This window comes from Heptranchias perlo, chromosome 2 (assembly GCF_035084215.1).
Source record: "Heptranchias perlo isolate sHepPer1 chromosome 2, sHepPer1.hap1, whole genome shotgun sequence".
Taxonomy (NCBI): Eukaryota; Metazoa; Chordata; class Chondrichthyes; order Hexanchiformes; family Hexanchidae; genus Heptranchias; species Heptranchias perlo.
Window position 1 is genome coordinate 18,664,902 of NC_090326.1, and position 18,208 is coordinate 18,683,109.

An 18,208-nucleotide genomic window follows, 5' to 3' on the forward strand; every position below is an offset into this window, starting at 1 on the left:
AAATGATGCAACCAGGCCATGTTTTTTTAAATACCAGATGAGTGCAAGAAGATTTAGTCACACACAGTAAATGTTTACAGTAAACTGGTCCATTAATCCTTTGTTTGCCACACTATTCAGCTGTATTTGGTTTTACTGTAGCCACCAACAAGAAAGGATTAACTAGCACCAGAAGCTTGATCTTTTTATTAATCCCTGTAGGAGTGGGGGGGATGCGAAGGAAATGTTAATTTTTATTGCGTCACCATGGCGATTGCTTTATTAAGTTACAGGTGAGAATTTACAGCAGTTTCTGGGTTGTTGCAACACCCCCTTGGCCTGATTGCAAAGGCTGCTTATATCTGGGTCTATGCACCATTGCTAATGCACAAAGTTTGTGGGACCAAAACATGATAAAAACAATCACCCAAGGCCAAGGGTGTTGGACACAGAAGACTTGAGATGCTGAGACAGTCAGTTAGGAACTCAGTCTCATACAGCAAAGGAGATGGCCATTTGCCCCATTGTGCCTGTGCCGGCTCTTGGAAGTGCTATCCAATTAGTCCCCACTGCCCTGCTCTTTCCCCATAGCTCTGCAATTTTTTTTCCTTTTCAAGTCTATATCCAACTCGACTGAAAACCTGTGCTTGGAACTGAAATGCATTTTGAAGACGTTATCTTTTGGATTCAAGCCTGGTTATTCCTGTAAACTGACTCAAGAGTGTTAAAAACCACAACAAACTTCACCACGTTCTTGCATTAGCATCTCATCTTCAACTTTGTATTTTCTACCTTTTTAAAGTAGACACAGAATACAATTTATTTTTATATAGTCAATTTATTGATTTTTTTTTGTCGTTGATTTGTTTGTGATAATGTCTCTTCCTTCTGCCAGAGGTGGAGAGATGGTCACCCCAAAAGGTGCAGCAAATTTTACAATGTTTCTTGCAACATTATTAGCTGCTAGTAATTATTATGCAGTTGAGATTTTTACTGCACTTTGTGGTGCCCAGATATCAAAAAGAGGAGCTGGTATATATGCAAGTGCATCTTTTTTCTTTTTGGCTAATGGATGGAGAACGATGGAACATCTTCCTACTTTTGGCACTCACAGTTAGCATCGAGCGTTCCCACATCAGGAAGAAGATGCTCCAACAATGTGCCTTAACCCCAGCTATGGCAGAGCACCCATTGCTGCACTAATGTGACATTTGCATCTCCTACGGGATCCATCTCTGAGCAAGAGTGCGGTCAATATTACATTGCAAACCTGGGCTCATTGGAAGCAGAGTTGAGACTGTCCCAAGTTGATTGGTCTATGCATTGGATCCTTAATGCCAGCAGAGAGAGGAGATTTAAGCTGATCATTCTAGGCTGGATCAGAAGCCTGGTCCCAAGGGATGAATATTAACCCACCGCACTGCTCCATCCTTGCAAGCGCACCTATTATTAAAGAGGTCCAGATCTTCAGGGAAACGCAGGCTTGTTCACTGGGTTACCCTCAATCAAGATGAGGGACATGGTCCATTCTGGCACCTCTCCCTTTTTATGTGCAAAGTAGCGGTGCCGATAAACAGCAGGTCCCAAATTCAGTTCGAACCATCCAGGCTGAGTTCCGCTTTTCCATGCGTTGCCTGAAAACAGGATTGGAACGCCATCGCCCACTGCTATCTGCATTGAAGTTGCTTTCTCTGTGTGTGTGTCGGACAAGAACGTCCAGTTACATCCTAGAGTTCCAACGACCCTATTCCAGTTTTTAAGATCAAATGCTGAGCCATTCACATATCTCTCACTAATGGCTACAGCTGCACAGTTACAGTGCAAAAAAAAAATGTAGAGAAAAAAATAATAACGAACAAATTAATCGACATGTGCTTTCAAATCAAAAAAATGTAGAAAGGCACAAACTAATTATCATACAATTAAAAGTTGGCTGTATACAAAAAGACAAACCTTTTAATCCTTGTGTGTCCTTCATATATATATATACATTTGGCACACCATGTCCAAATGGCAACAGAGCCAACCCACAGAGATTTCAAAACAAAACCCAAAAAGAGGAGGGGTGTGGCGTCACTGAATCTGTAGCCATCATTTGTAAAGAACAGAAGATAGATTTCCTATTCAACAGTCTAAGGAAGCAGCAATGATCATCGCATTCTGTAAGATCCTCCGCCTTTTAGGAATTCAGTCCAGTTTATTAGGACAAGCCCCTGTTTATTTGGACAAGTTGTTCCATTTACACAAGTGGCAGGTAAACCTGATGAAGGAACAAAAAAATAAATAAGTAAAATATACTTCAGAGAGTTCTGACATTTAATACAGGAAATTGGAATATGTTTCATCACCTTTTACATCTCTAACATTAGGCAGAATGTGTAGAGTAAGCAAAGACCATTTATGTACCCGCTTCACAGATGCCCTGAACCACCTGATTTCCAATTAGACTAGACAGTCTATAACAAAGAAAGGTGCAGATACCTGTACTTCAGCTCATTCCTTAGGCACAAACAGGATGAAATGACCTCAGCCCAGCATATTACACAGTCAGTGCCAGTCCGTGAAAGCGATGTCAGTCATGAGCCACAGAACATCTTTCACATTTTAGCATCTAATTTCAACATTTGGTACCCTCGGGTCAAGTCCATTAGCGTTTAGATACAGACTAAACCTTTCTCTTCCCAGCCCATCAAACACTCCCACATCAAGTACAGCACAGGTTATATGCAGAGAAAAGCTCCCTCTGCACTGCCCCAAACACTCCCAGGTCAGGTACGGCAAAAATAGGAATTGTGCCAAAGGACTAGAGAGTGGCAAATGTTACAATCTGTTCAAATTAGGGGAAAAGGGACGGGACAGGAAATTATAGGTCAATTAGGGACGGGACAGGACAGGAAATCATTGGTCCGTTCGGGATAGGACAGGAAATTATAGGTCAATTAGTATTGCATGCAGTTCTGGGCACCCCATTATAGATAGGATATAACAATCTAGAAAAGATACAGCAAAGATTCACTGGAATGAAAGGAGGAATAAGAGGTTATAGTTATGAAAAATGTCTCAACAAATTGGGACTTTTTTCCCTGCATCAGTGAAATTTATTAATTTTTAAAATCTTAATGGAGATTTTCAAAATTATGAAAGGATGTGAGAGGGTAAACAGTGAAATACTGGTTTCATTGGTTCATGAATCAGTAAAAAGGGCACAGCAACTCAGGATCGTCACTAGAAGAATGAAGGGGGAATATAGAAGATTTTCTTTTACATAAAATTTATTAGAACACGGGATGCTTTGTCACAAGTGGCTATTGAGGCAGAGGCAGTAACACATGATAGGAAATTATATAATTATGTGAACTGGAAAAAAAAGAATAGGATACAGGTCAAGGACACAGGGAGATGGAGGTAGCGTAGACAGCTCCATTTGAAGAGCTAGCATAAGTGCAGGCACAATGGGCTGAATGGCCTCCTTCTGGGCTGTAATCCTATAATTCCTTCAGTTCACGCACTAAAGTCTTCAAAAGCCCTTTTCCACTCCCTCTTTCCCCTTCCCCATCCTAAAGTTCCCAAAATACTACATCTAGGGGCTTTTAGCTAGGTCTTCCAGGGTCCTCCTACATTACAACAGTGACTACAGTGCTTCATTGGCTGTAAAGCGCTTTGGGACATCCTGAGGTCGTGAAGGGTCCTCTATAAATGCAAGTCTTTCTTTCAGATCCAAATATAAATTTTTCAAATTGTTATAAAACTAACAAATTTAATGAGTTTCTTTCAACGCAGACTCAAATTTACACTCACGATAAAAACAAAAAGAACCATGCAATCATTGGCCTGCTCTGCAAATACTGAAGTGGAACACTCAGCTCTTATTTCAGTAGAACAGCAAGACTAATGGCCTGAAATTCTTTGTACACGCATGAAGTCATGAAGATAAACATGGAAAGCAGTTCCAGCACTCTCCAGTGAACCAGGTTACAGCTGAGGATGAGATACCACTGTGAACCAAATACATTCTCTCAGGAGGCCAATCTCTTTTGGAAAGAGACAAGAGGCAGCTCAACTAGTAATGGGTACTCAAAAATATCATTCCTACTCAACAGTTGTCAGGATTCAAAAATCGATGGTAAATTAGTTTCTAAAATATTTTAAATACATGGTATTGGCAATTCAATGAGTGATTGACTGGCGACATGCTGCAAGAGATTCGCCTGGCATCATATTTTTCCCCAAATTGTTTACATAAAGCCCAGCTCCAGAGGCAAATTTGGCCCAGAGCCATCACTGGATTGATAGGACTTCAATTGAAGGGCACTTTAATACTGATTACAACAGATATTTAAACAGTCAAATCTTCAAATTTGCCATTAGGTTAATCTGTTACAAGGTTACATGATAAATACTTCCCCATAAGATTAGACAACAAGTCTTTCTTTACTTCACATTCATAGTTGGCTACATATTTATAATTTAAAAAAAAATATTATCCTCTGCGGTCATCATAGAACCCCTTCCCCCAACTGCTAATTGAACCACATACCACCCACTACCATCCCCCATACCACATACTTATCTCTGGACGATTGAATGGGCAAGTACTAGCAACCTGCTTCCAGATCTCTGCCAATGCTGCTTCATGCCTTGGCAATGGTAGGTACACAACAGTGGACTGAAGTGGTTTGCTGTCTGAATTTTCCCTCCTCCCCTCACTCAATAGAACCACTGGGTTTCTACTCTCTGCTTTCCCTGCAGCTACCAGGGATCAGGGATTGAATACTTGACATGGCACCCTACTATTTTATGGCAAAGCCACAGTACACCCTTCTGTAAACTCATACAATTTAGGGAAAAGTTATTCTCAGTCCATAAATGTATCCTAGGGGGGCAAAATATTACATTGAGATTGAAATGTTCCCTCAACCCTTGTCAGATTTTCCGCAGAATATACGTACTCTCGCTGCAAAGTCTGGGTTGGGCTTGCTGCAGAAATTGACCTCGAGGTACCATAGAGACCTTGACTATGAAGGGCTCAAGCACCAGGGGGCCCAAGTAAAACAATTAGGAATTTAAGAAGTAAGAAGGGAAAATCAGGTGAAACACATCTACTTAAATAGTAGAGTAAGTTATCAGGAAGACCAAAGAAGTGGACAGTAAAGATGGGCAACTAAATGCATTCCTGGAGAGAAGGGATTGAGCAATGCAGCGAGAATATAGGTAGATGCGAGAGGAGACCAATTAAATGGATGGGCATGTTAGGATAATAACTTTTCCCTCCTCCTAAAAATGATTAGCCCGGGAATTGCTCATGGAATAATGGCAAAGTTAACAGCGCTCACCATTATTTCAGGGCAAATGGAAGAGCAACTTCTGGCGAGTGCATTGGCGCAGTCAAATGCAGAAATCAGGAAACTGCTCTACCATTTGCCCTGCTCGTTTGAAAGCTGCATGGGAAGGACAGCTCGCCAGCTGAATAAAATGGACCAGCGCGAACTTGCTCTCCTGCCCAGCTGGAAACAAACTAAAATATGAACAAAAGAACAATGACGGACAGGAAAAGACCTTCTGGTCCATCCAGCCTGACCCACACAATTGTGGTACCTTGTGTACCACAATATATACACTCTCTACCCCACCCGAAACCATGTGAAACACCAGATAAAAACCCAGGCCAATCTGGGAAATTTTTTGGCAAATAACCACATTCTCCAACCTTTTGATTGTAGAGTTTTATCTCAGATTCACCCCCACATCAAAACAATTTGGATGATCCTTTGCTGCTCAAAACTTGCAAGGAGAGGTTACTCTATAATCAGAGTAAGGATGCCCAATTAAATCTATGCTGAAATAAAGCTAATCATTGTTATGCTCTGGAATGCACTGCCTGAAAGGGTGGTGAAAGCTAATTCAATAGTAACTTTCAAAAGGGGACTTGGATATATACTTGAAAAGGAAAAAAAATTGCAGGGCTATGGGGAAAGAGTGGGGGAGTGTGACTAATTGGATAGCTTTTCCCAAAGAGCCAGCACAGACACAATGGGCCAAATGGCCTCCTTCTGTGCTGTAAGAGTCTATAAAGCCTGTCAGACCAAATGTCATATCACAACTACAGCCTGTTAACGGCTGTCAAACTTCCATCGTCTGTCCCATAGCCCTTGGCTGACTACTGCAGTGAGGGAACATTTTGTTTATGTCTGAAAAATGCACAGCGTTGACTTGTGATCAATCGGAATGGACGTAGCATCCTTCACAGTCATGACTCAAACACAAGCAGGTTTAACAGCAACATGAAACATTTCATACTTCAGGGCATTTTCAATTACGATTGAAAGTATTCAAGACATGGAACAGAAAGTGAATCATTTCAATGAGAATCCCCAGTTAAATCAACAAAGTGTAGAAAACAGGCTCTTTGTCGAACAATTTACTGTGTGCATAAGGAAAGAGAACCAAGATTCATTGGGTGAAATGAAGTCAAATGCCTTCAATAAATGTGAATGGGAGAGCAGGAATAGAACTTAAATGGGAGCAAATTGTTCCAACCAGAAATACCGGAGGTAAATCAACTCTTCCCTAATAATTGATAACTGTTAAAACAATTAGACTCAGATAATCGTTCTATAATCCTAACACGCCTTGTCCACACACACACTCCGAATGGAGTTGCATTATCCGTCTGCCAGTTTAGATATATGTAAGTTCATATCCAGTCTGAAGCATTTTCATATACAGGACAAATTCACTGAATGCCAATGACAGCTGACAGTTGAAGACATCACAAGTGTCCTATTAGCAGGTTGGATATAGTAGGTATGTGATCCTGTATATGTTTCAGATCAAAAAACATTCTATGAATACCATTAAAAAGCCTTCCAGAGACTTCAGTAACTGTAAGTGACTTGTGTTTCATCAGTACAGTATCAGTCAAAAAAGCAAAAAACAATCTAGTTAACAGACCAAAACTGAGGAGATGGAGCGTTTTGTGGAGACAAGACGTACAAAGGCATTACCTATAGCAACAGCAAACAGTTGGTTCCGTTCATTTGTTAATCTGATGGGTGCTCAGGACATGACCTATTGACTTCAAACCAAGAATCTATACATCTGGAGAAAGAAAAGCAGACACAACATTACTGTTACACCAAGTTTACACACACAAGACACTGTCTACTGGAAAGACAGCAACTTCTTAAAGGACAGTACAGGCCATTACATGGAACGGGGGTTTCCAGGATCTGTGTACAGTTGGAGGATGGCAGGTAACAGAAGAGAATCATCTCACAGCAAAGTTTGTGAGGCATGCCCCATTTTATTAGTTTCAAAGGAGCATGGTCATTTTCTCATTTCTTTCTGTATTTCTGCTTTTCCTTCCAGCGTGCCTGGTGTCTCCCTTCTTTTCTTTCCTCAGTCTCCACTGTGTGTAGTCCAGATGTCCCTGTGTCTCTCCCCTGGCACCTGTTACTTCCTGACTGAGAGCAAGACGAGATAACCTGTTCTTAAGGCCTCTGCCAGTGCTGCGCTCAGCCCTCTCTCTCTGGAGAAAATATTCTGCAGCACTGTCAAAAGACAAGCTGAGGACATTAGCTCACCATGTGAAGTTTCCTGGGTTAAAAAAAACATACCCCACACTAACACATTGTTGCACTGTATTGCATTAACCCACATCATTACCTTTGATGGAGAGGGGAGTCCAGGGTATTTATGGATAATATTCCCTCAGAAGGACAATAGGTGGGATAAAAATCAATAGCTGGTTATATTGTACATGGTCTTTGAAAGGAGCAAGCTGGTGGGCCAAATGGAGAAATTCACTGTCCATCTTGTGAGAGGTGGCAAGTATCATTAGGAGTTCTTAACTCTAAATCAAAAGCAAAATAGTGCGGATGCTGGAAATCTGAAATAAAAACAGAAAATGCTGGAGAAGCTCAGCAAGTGAGGCAGCATCTGTGGAGAAAGAAACAGAGTTAATGTTTCAGGTCGAAGACCTTTCGTCAGAACTGTTTCTTTCTCCACAGATGCTGCCTGACTTGCTGAGCTTCTCCAGCATTTTCTATTTTTAGCTCTTAACTCTAATTAATTGCCACAGTCCAGAAGTCCCTCCCTAAGCTCCCTCCCCTCCTTTAAGAGCCTCCTCTTTGACCAAGCTCGTGAACTCCTCCTTCTTTAACCTGGTGGCTTTTTTCCTCACAGCTGTGAAGCACCTTAAGATGTTCTTCTGTGTTAAAGGTGCAATGTTAAAGCAAGTTTTTGTTGCTGCTGATGTTGATTCTGTAATAATTCCATTCATAGACCTGTGCTCCAAAACAAAAACAGGACACCATCCAAATCCCATACTGATTCTCCGTCATGGACAGTTTTCAGGGGAGTATTAAGCTTTTGATGCTTCTGTACCAATGCAAGCTACATAAGAACACAAGAAATAGGAGCAGCAGTAGGCCATACGGCCTCACGAGCCCGCTCCGCCATTCAATGAGATCATGGCTAATCTTCGACCTCAACTCCACTTTCCTGCCCAATCGCCTTATCCCCTCAGAGTTCAAAAATCTATCTATCTCGGCCTTGAATATACTCAATGACTGAGCATCCACAGCCCTGCGGGGTAGAGAATTCCAAATATTTACCACCCGCTGAGTGAAGAAATTCCTTCTCATCTCAGTCCTAAATGTCTGACCTCTTATCCTGAGACTAAGTCCCCTAGTTCTAGACTTTCCAGTCAGGGAAAACAGTCTCTCAGCATCCACCTTGTCAAGCTCTCTTAGAATCTTATATGCTTCAGTGAGATCACCGCTCATTCTTCTGAGCTCCAGAGAATATAGGCCCATTCTTCACAATCTCTCCTCACAGGACAACCCTCTCATCCCAGGAATCAGTCCAGTGAACATTTATTGCACCGCCTCTAAGGCAAGTATATCTTTCCTTAGATAAGGAGACCAAAACTGTACAATTGCAGCAAGACTTCCTTACCCCCTTGCAATAATGGCCATCATACCATTTGCCTTCCTAATTGCTTGCAGTACCTGCACGTTAACTTCCTGTGTTTCATTTACAAGGACATCCAAATTCCCCTGAACATCAACATTTAATAGTTTCTCACCATTTAAAAAATATTCTGTTTTTCTATTTTTCCTACCAAATTGAATAACCTTACATTTCCCCACATTACACTCTACCTTCTAACCCACTCACTTATATCCCTTTGCAGGCTCTTTGCTTCCTCCTCACAGCTTACTTTCCCACCTAGCTTTGTAACGTCAGCAAACTTGGATACATTACACTCGGTCCCTTCATCTAAGTCATTAATGTAGATTGTAACTAGTTGAGGCCCAAGCACTGATCCTTGCGGCACCCCACTAGTTACAGCCTGCTAACCGGTTTATTCCTATTCTCTGTTTTCTATTTGTTCACCAATCCTCTATCCATGCTAATCTATTACCCCCAATCCCATGAGCCCTAAACTTGTGTAACAACTTTTTATGTGGCACCTTATTGAATGCCCTTTTGAAAATCCAAATATATTACATCCACTGGTTCCCCTTTATCTACCCTGCTAGTTACACTCTCAAAAAACTCTAATAGAATCATAGAAGTTTACAACATGGAAACAGGCCCTTCGGCCCAACATGTCCATGTCGCCCAGTTTATACCACTAAGCTAGTCCCAATTGCCTGCACTTGGCCCGTATCCCTCTATACCCATCTTACCCATGTAACTGTCCAAATACTTTTTAAAAGACAAAATTGTACCCGCCTCTACTACTGCCTCTGGCAGCTCGTTCCAGACACTCACCACCCTTTGAGTGAAAACATTGCCCCTCTGGACCCTTTTGTATCTCTCCCCTCTCACCTTAAATCTATGCCCCCTCGATATAGACTCCCCTACCTTTGGGAAAAGATTTTGACCATCTACCTTATCTATGCCCCTCATTATTTTATAGACTTCTATAAGATCACCCCTTAACCTCCTACTCTCCAGGGAAAAAAGTCTCAGTCTATCCAACCTCTCCCTGTAAGTCAAACCATCAAGTCCCGGTAGCATCCTAGTAAATCTTTTCTGCACTCTTTCTAGTTTAATAATATCCTTTCTATAATAGGGTGACCAGAACTGTACACAGTATTCCAAGTGTGGCCTTACTAATGTCTTGGACAACTTCAACAAGACATCCCAACTCCTGTATTCAATGTTCTGACCAATGAAACCAAGCATGCTGAATGCCTTCTTCACCACCCTATCCACCTGTGACTCCACTTTCAAGGAGCTATGAACCTGTACTCCTAGATCTCTTTGTTCTATAACTCTCCCCAACGCCCTACCATTAACGGAGTAGGTCCTGGCCCGATTCGATCTATCAAAATGCATCACCTCACATTTATCTAAATTAAACTCCATCTACCATTCATCGGCCCACTGGCCCAATTTATCAAGATCCCGTTGCAATCCTAGATAACCTTCTTCACTGTCCATAATGCTACCAATCTTAGTGTCATCTGCAAACTTACTAACCATGCCTCCGAAATTCTCATCCAAATCATTAATATAAATAACAAATAACAGCGGACCCAGCACCGATCCCTGAGGCACACCGCTGGTCACAGACCTCCAGTTTGAAAAACAACCCTCTGTCTTCTGTCGTCAATCCAATTTTGTATCCAATTGGCTACCTCACCTTGGATCCCGTGAGATTTAACCTTATGTAACAACCTACCATGCGGTACCTTGCCAAAGGCTTTGCTAAAGTCCATGTAGACCACGTCTACTGCACAGCCCTCATCTATCTTCTTGGTTACCCCTTCAAAAAACTCAATCAAATTCGTGAGACATGATTTTCCTCTCACAAAACCATGCTGACTGTTCCTAATTAGTCCCTGCCTCTCCAAATGCCTGTAGATCCTGTCCCTCAGAATACCCTCTAACAACTTACCCACTACAGATGTCAGGCTCACCGGTCTGTAGTTCCCAGGCTTTTCCCTGCCTCCCTTCTGAAACAAAGGCACAACATTTGCTACCCTCCAATCTTCAGGCACCTCACCTGTAGCCGTCGATGATTCAAATATCTCTGCGAGGGGACCCGCAATTTCCTCCCTAACCTCCCATAACGTCCTGGGATACATTTCGTCAGGTCCCGGAGATTTATCTACCTTGATGCGCGTTAAGACTTCCAGCGCCTCCCTCTCTGTAATATGTACACTCCTCAAGACATCACTATTTATTTCCCCAAGTTCCCTAACATCCATGCCTTTCTCAACCGTAAATACTGATGTGAAATATTCATTTAGGATCTCACCCATCTCTTGTGGTTCCGCACATAGATGACCTTGTTGATCCTTAAGAGGCCCTACTCTCTCCCTAGTTACTCTTTTGCTCTTTACGTATTTGTAGAAGCTCTTTGGATTCTCCTTTGCCTTATCTGCCAAAGCAATCACATGTCCTCTTTTTGCCCTCCTGATTTCTCACTAACTCTACTCCGGCAATCTCTATACTCTTCAAGGGATCCACTTGATCCCAGCTGTCTATGCATGTCATATGCCTCCTTCTTCTTTTTGACTAGGGCCTCAATCTCCCGAGTCATCCAAGGTTCCCTACTTCTACCAGCCTTGCCCTTCACTTTATAAGGAATGTGCTTACCCTGAACCCTGGTTAACACACTTTTGAAAGCCTCCCACTTACCAGACGTCCCTTTGCCTGCCAACAGACTCTCCCAATCAACTTCTGAAAGTTCCTGTCTAATACCATCAAAATTGGCCTTTCCCCAATTTAGAATTTTAACTTTTGGGCCAGACCTATCATTCTCCATAGCTATCTTAAAACTAATGGAATTATGATCACTGGTCCCAAAGTGATCCCTCACTAACACTTCTGTCACCTGCCCTTCCTTATTTCCCAAGAGGAGGTCAAGTTTTGCCCCCTCTCTAGTCAGGCCATCCACATACTGAATGAGAAATTCCTCCTGAATACACAACAAATTTCTCTCCATCCAAGCCCCTAATGCTATGGCTGTCCCAGTCAATGTTGGGAAAGTTAAAGTCCCCTACTATTACCACCCTATTTTTCTTGCAGCTGTCTGTAATCTCCTTACATATTTGCTCCTCAATTTCCCATTGACTATTTGGGGGTCAATAATAAATTTGTCAAACACTATTTCCCTTTCATAAAACCATGTTGACTCTGCCTAATCATATTATGATTTTCTAAGTGCCCTATTACTACTTCCTTAATAATAGATTCTAGCATTTTCCTACCAGTGATGTCAGGCTAACTGGCCTGTAGTTCCCTGTTTTCTCTCTCCCTCCTTTGTTGAATAGCAGGGTTACATTTGCTACCTTCTAATCCACGGGGACTGTTTTAGAATCTAGGGAATTCTGGAAGTTCAAAACCAATGCATCCACTATCTCTGCAGCCATCTCTTTTAGAACCCTCGGATGTAGGCCATCAGGTCCAGGGGATTTGTCGGCTTTTAGTCCCATTAATTTTTCTAAAATATTTTCTTTATTAATCATAATTACTTTAAGTTCCTCCCTCTCATTAGACCCTCGGTTCCCCACTATTTCCGGTATGCTTTGTGTGTCTTCTACTGCGAAGGCAGATATAAAATATTTGTTTAATGTCTCTGCCATTTCCTTATTCCCCATTATAATTTCTCCTGTCCAAAGGAACAAAAAAGCCCTGTGCAAAAGACTAAATGACACAAAGGCTCAAGTTGGGTGAGATGTGGGGGGTGGAGCAAGATGTGAGATGGAGGGAATGGATCTTATAGAATTCAAGGAGGAGGACACTTTTCTTAATGCTTTCTTAGAACTTGAAACCACACACTTTTTTAAAACCATTTTCCACAATGAACATCAACTCGTGGTTGAGATGCTCCCTTTTGGAAATCAATGAAAGAGCATTACAGTGAAGGGCAAAATGTAATAAACTTCTGTAGTTACTGTGAGGACTCTGCTCATGCTATGGATTAATCCTGAGCCAAAAGTGGGGCAAAGAGACTTGCTTCTCAGCCACGGGAAATTATGCTGAGTCAGCAGTCAGTAAAGAGTGGCCCTGTAGGGTCGCCGACCGGAGTCTCCAGGAATTGAAGATTAATCTCCTGGACACTGTTGTGTCCAACCCGGGAGAAAATTCATTGGGGCATTAAAAAAATTGTGTGCTATTTTCATTTTCTTTGAACATTTTCGTTCATTAGTTATAAAAATATTGGAAATGGAAAAAAAAAGGCTGTTTGACCGGGCGGGGTGGTTGGAGGTCGGAGATCATGTGATGAAACCTCCAGGAATACATCCCACCAGAGTTGGCAACCCTAGCCCAATGTGATTTGCCTGTGAAATTGCCTTCGACCATTCCGGTATGGAGATAACTACCCTTTACTGCTCCCCGACAGTATGAAGACAACTGGGAATAACCCCCTATTAAGAATTACAAGTCTGATCATCCTCTGATGCAGTGCGTTGGGAGCTATTAAATATTTCAGTGAATTTAATCATTTACGCCATCAGCTTTTGAAATGACCTGCTCAAAATTTTCTTGAGATTTTCCAAGGCCTTGATGGTAGATCTCGGCAATACAGTACTGAGAGCGGTGTCAGGATTTCCATCAGAAGTCTCCTTCCTGGGGCATTAGAGGCCTTGACGCTCAAAGACATGCAGTGCAGCAATAATCTCAGCCTACTTACCCTTTATGGTAGATGCATAGACAAGGCAGGCGTGCAATCGTGTCTCCCTGCTGCAGTTCTTCGAGGCATATTGCACACTCTCCTGTATCTTTACTCAGCACGTCCTCTGCAAAGCAAAACATCAATGACATTACTACAACTTGGCTGTCGATTGTTAGCGCGTTAATACTGTTCCGAGCCTGTACCAGCAGAGACTCAACCGCATGTTGGTGTGACAGATTTCTGAAAGGAAGTCTTTACTGAAACACCATCAGTTGAGTGTGTTCAGCACAAGTTGTCCAGAGTCAATTCTCTGTATGTTGTGTGTAAGGAGAAGGTCCTGTTAATACATATTGCACACACAGGATTGACTGCTCCTTAAGTAGATAAAGAATATGTTCTGTAGCCAAAAAGCCCATTTACACAATCTAACGGCTCCTTCATATTACAAGGCTGCCACCAATGGCATTGGCTTGTGACGCACCCTCTGGCTTCAGGGGTACCACCAGCTGCAGATGGTGGTGGTGCTGGCCAGCACTTTTTCTGGCTTAGGAGGACTATCAGCTCAGCACCCACCACTGTACAGGTCTGCAGTGGATCTGTATTTGCATGGAACACTGTGTGCGCACGTGTGTGTGAGAGAAAGAGAGAGTGAGCGTACATGAGAGAGCGAGCGAGAGCGAGCGCACACGCACGAGAAAGGGAGATCGCACACGTGAGAGGGGAGAGCGTGTGTAGGCAAACTAGGCTGTCGATTGTTAGCGCGTTAATACGTGTGTAGGCAAAAGAGGGAGAGTGAAGACTACAGAGAGAGTGAACACCAGGGAGAGAGCACGTGTGTATATATGGGTGTGCGTCTACATCTGGATGTGTGTGCGTGTGGGTGTGCTTGTGTGCGGGCATGTGTGCATGTCTACGTGTGCATGTTTGTTTGGAAGGGGGCGAGGTCGGTTTAGGTCTAATGTTTTACTACGTATATTTACTGATTGTAGTAAGAGTGATTCCCAGCTTTTTACTTTGTTTGTGGAGAGACCTGCCTGCGTTATTCCTCTACAGGGTCTAAGTCACAATTCCACGAGCGTGTGTTAATTATACAAGAGACTGAGCAGAGAGCTCAGCCGCCGTGGTAACGGAGCATTTAAAAAAAAAATCTTACTCATTGATTTGATGAAATGGCACCAGTAGAGGGGGCTTGCCTCTTTCTGTTTTGTGCTGATGAGCTTAGGTCACATTCAGCAGCTAGTTTTCCAAAGCCACGGAGAAAGCAAAACAAACAAGGCCAATGTATTCAGGGTGTCACTGATGCTCAGCACTAAACCTGCCAGGTATCTGCAATAGGACGTGACTGATTAGGGAGCGAATTCCAGAGCTTAGGGTCTAGACAGCTGAAGACACGGCCGCCAATGGTGGGGTGAATGAAATTGGGGATGCACAAGAGGCCGGAGTTGGAGGAATGCAGAGATCTCGGAGAGTTGTAGGGCTGGAGGAGGTTACAGAGATAGGGGAGGGGCGAAGCCATGGAGGGATTTGAACACGGGGTGAGAATTTTAAATTTGAGGTGGTGGTGGTGGGAAGATCAGAAAATAAAACAATCATTGCACTCTTCACTGATTTCATATACATCATAGGCAGGTGTTTTAAGCTATAGTAACCGTTCAGCTCCTCACTGCACACACATCCGACTGCATCAGTCGTAAATTAAAACTGAGATGAGCTCAGAGCTCCAGTTGTAAATTCTGCTGGTGAGAGATTTTAACATGAGCAGCGACCACTAACTGCGGTTACACACAAGTCTCTCCATTACGTCTGCACTTCAAACACAAGACACTCACCTCCTCCAGCTCAGTGACCTGAAGTCACGTGGTTTTTGTTTCCCCTTCTTCTCAGTCCCTTATTTTTATAGTCTCTCACTTTGATCTAACTGGCTTGAAAATGCAGAGGTTCAAGGATACTGTCTGGATAAGAGTCACATATCCCTCGATCATCATCTTCTCTGGAGCCCGCAACCCTGCATAAGGCGTGCGATTACAGAATGTCTCACCAACAACTGGAGACTTATTCCAACAAGAGAAAGCCATTCTGCCCCTCGAGCCTGTTCTGCCATCCTATTAAATCATGGCTGATCTGTACCTCAACTCCATTTACCTGCCTTTGATCCATATCCCTTGATACCCTTACCTAATAAAAATCTATCGGTGTGCGTGCGTGCGTGTTATATAAAATATATACTACATATGTATGTGTGTGTATTAAATACATGGTTATGGTCATTTAATATAAATTGAATTTTTCTTATTCAGTCACTAAATCAGTGTCCTTGATGTCGCTACAGAATAAGAATTCAGGTCCATTTACGTTGGCTGATTATTTTTTCTTCCCTTCCATAGCTCAAGGGCACTGGCACCAATTATAACACTCCCACTACAGACCCCTGTGAGATCAGCTAACTCAGCACAGAACAGAGGGATCAAACCTGGGACCTTTCTCATCTCAGTGCCTCGCCAGGTAGTGTCTGTACTGACTACACCATCTGGGTCATAGAACACTTCTTAGCTCCAAGCAACTGCCACTGCTTCATTGAAAGTAACGAGCAGGGTAGGACATTGGGAGACACGTTGCGAAGACACTGACTGGGAGAAGTCCCTCTGCATGGTACAATTAAACAAAAATTGGCCTTGGAGGGGGTGCAGCGCAGATTCACCAGAATGACACCAGGGCTTAGAGGGTTAAATTATGAGGACAGGTTGCATAGACTTGGCTTGTATTCTCAAGTATAGAAGATTGAGAGGTGATCTAATTGAGGTGTTTAAAATGTTAAAAGGATTTGATAGGGTAGATACAGAGAAACTATTTCCTCTGGTAGAGGGATAAAGAATGCAGGGACATAATCTTAAAATTAGAGCTACGCCATTCAGGAGTGAAATCAGGAAGCACTTTTCCACACAAAGGGTGGTAGAAATCTGAAACTTTCTCTCCCAAAAGGCTGTGGATGCTGGGAGACAACTGAAATTTTCAAGACTGAGATCGATAGATTTTTGTTAGTTAATAATACCAAGGGACATGGAATTAAGGAGGTAAAATGGAGTTGAGATACAGATCAGCTATGATCTGAGTGAATGGCGGAGCAGGCCCAAGGGGCTGAATGGCCTCCTCCTGTTCCTCTGAACCTTGCTTCAATTTGTATAGGAGTTTTGTGTGTAATTACTCCATTACAATGGCTGTAACCTTAAGGACTCCTTTAAATCGGGCGGGGACGGGAAGACAGGACAGACACTCACTAATTTTTGATCAAACGCCATAATTCCAAGCGGTGACTCAAGGGCCAATCTCAGAGTCTCAGCATCATGGACTCGTGGAGGAGACCATGCTGTCACAAAGCCGGAGCTGTCAACACCTCTGTCAACAGAGGTCTCAGCCGTGGCTCGGTGATAGTGCTCTCACCTCTGAGTCAGAAGGTTGTGAGTTCAAGTCCCACTCCAGAGACTTAAGCACACAATCTAGACTGAAGCTTCTGTGCAGCACTGAGGGAGTGTTGCACTGTCAGAGATGTCATTTTTCGGATGAGACGTTAAACCGAGGCCCCGTCTGCCCTCTCAGGTGGACGTAAAAGATCCCATGGCACTATTTCAAAGAAGAGCAGGGGCGTTCTGCAGTGTCCTGGCCAATATTTATCCCTCAAACAACATCGCTAAAAAAAGAGATTATGTGGTCATTCATCACAGTGTTGTTTGTGGGACCTTGCTGTGCACAATTGGCTGCTGCAGCTCCTACATTACAACAATGATGCACTTCAAAAATAATTGGCTGTAAAGCGCTTTGGGACATGCTGAGGTGGTGAAAGGCACTATATAATGTAAGTTCGTTCTTTTTAACACTGGACAACTCCTAAACATGATGTTTTCAGTCATCAGTCAGTCCAGTCCTCAGGTATTTCCCCGTGCACCAAAAATACAAACATGGTTAAAATGGTAAAGGATCATCCTGAATAAGGTCCTCCTACCCAGTGATACTCTTCAATCTGGTCATTTGCAGTTGCACACTGTGTTGACCGGAACTGAAACCCTATCTCTGTAACCTCCGAGATATCAGTGCTCCTCTAATTCTGGACAATTGCGCATCCCCGATTTTTATTGTTCCACCATTGCGGCCATGCCTCCAGCTGTCTAGGCCTAAAGCTCTGGAATTCCCTCCCTAAACCTCTCTACCTCTCTCTCCTCTTTTAAGACGCATCTTAAAACATACCTCCTTGACCAAGCTTTTGGTCACCTGTCCTAATATCTCCTTATGCGGTGTCAAATTATGTTTGATTATGCTCCTGTGAAGTGCCTGGGGACATTTTACTGTGTTAAAAGCGCAATAGAAATGCAAGTTGTTGTTGTTGTTGAAACGGGAACTACTCTGGGAACATTCATTCTGAAAACTTCCCATTTCTGCTTCGTGTTAAGTAGAACGTAATGGAAAGATTAAAAACACAAATGTCAAACACTCTCTCTTCCCTTTTCAGCTTATTTCTTGAGCTGTGCAAAAACAAAAGAGGAACCATCTCGATGTAAAAACGGGTTTGGCTAAAAAAAGACAATTGCGGATTATGGA

At 42.8% G+C, this 18,208-nt stretch overlaps 1 protein-coding gene across 2 annotated transcripts in view; it reads right to left on the reverse strand.

Annotated features, from left to right (window-relative positions):
* Positions 1-797: 797 nt before the first annotated feature.
* The window catches only part of znrf2b (zinc and ring finger 2b), a 154,942-nt gene continuing 137,531 nt past the window's right edge, over positions 798-18,208 (reverse strand). The window contains exons 3-6 of one of the 2 annotated variants that reach the window (XR_010966457.1): positions 13,637-13,742; positions 6,984-7,077; positions 1,933-2,239; positions 798-1,784 (exon numbers count right to left, since the gene is read on the reverse strand). Coding sequence is in view for 1 of the 2 variants with exons in the window: in XM_068000873.1 (XP_067856974.1) it covers positions 7,020-7,077; positions 13,637-13,742 (164 nt within the window). In the remaining variant the exon portion in view is untranslated. Of the gene's footprint in view, positions 2,240-6,983; positions 7,078-13,636; positions 13,743-18,208 lie in introns of both variants that reach the window. The other variant, XM_068000873.1, reaches the window with a different exon arrangement.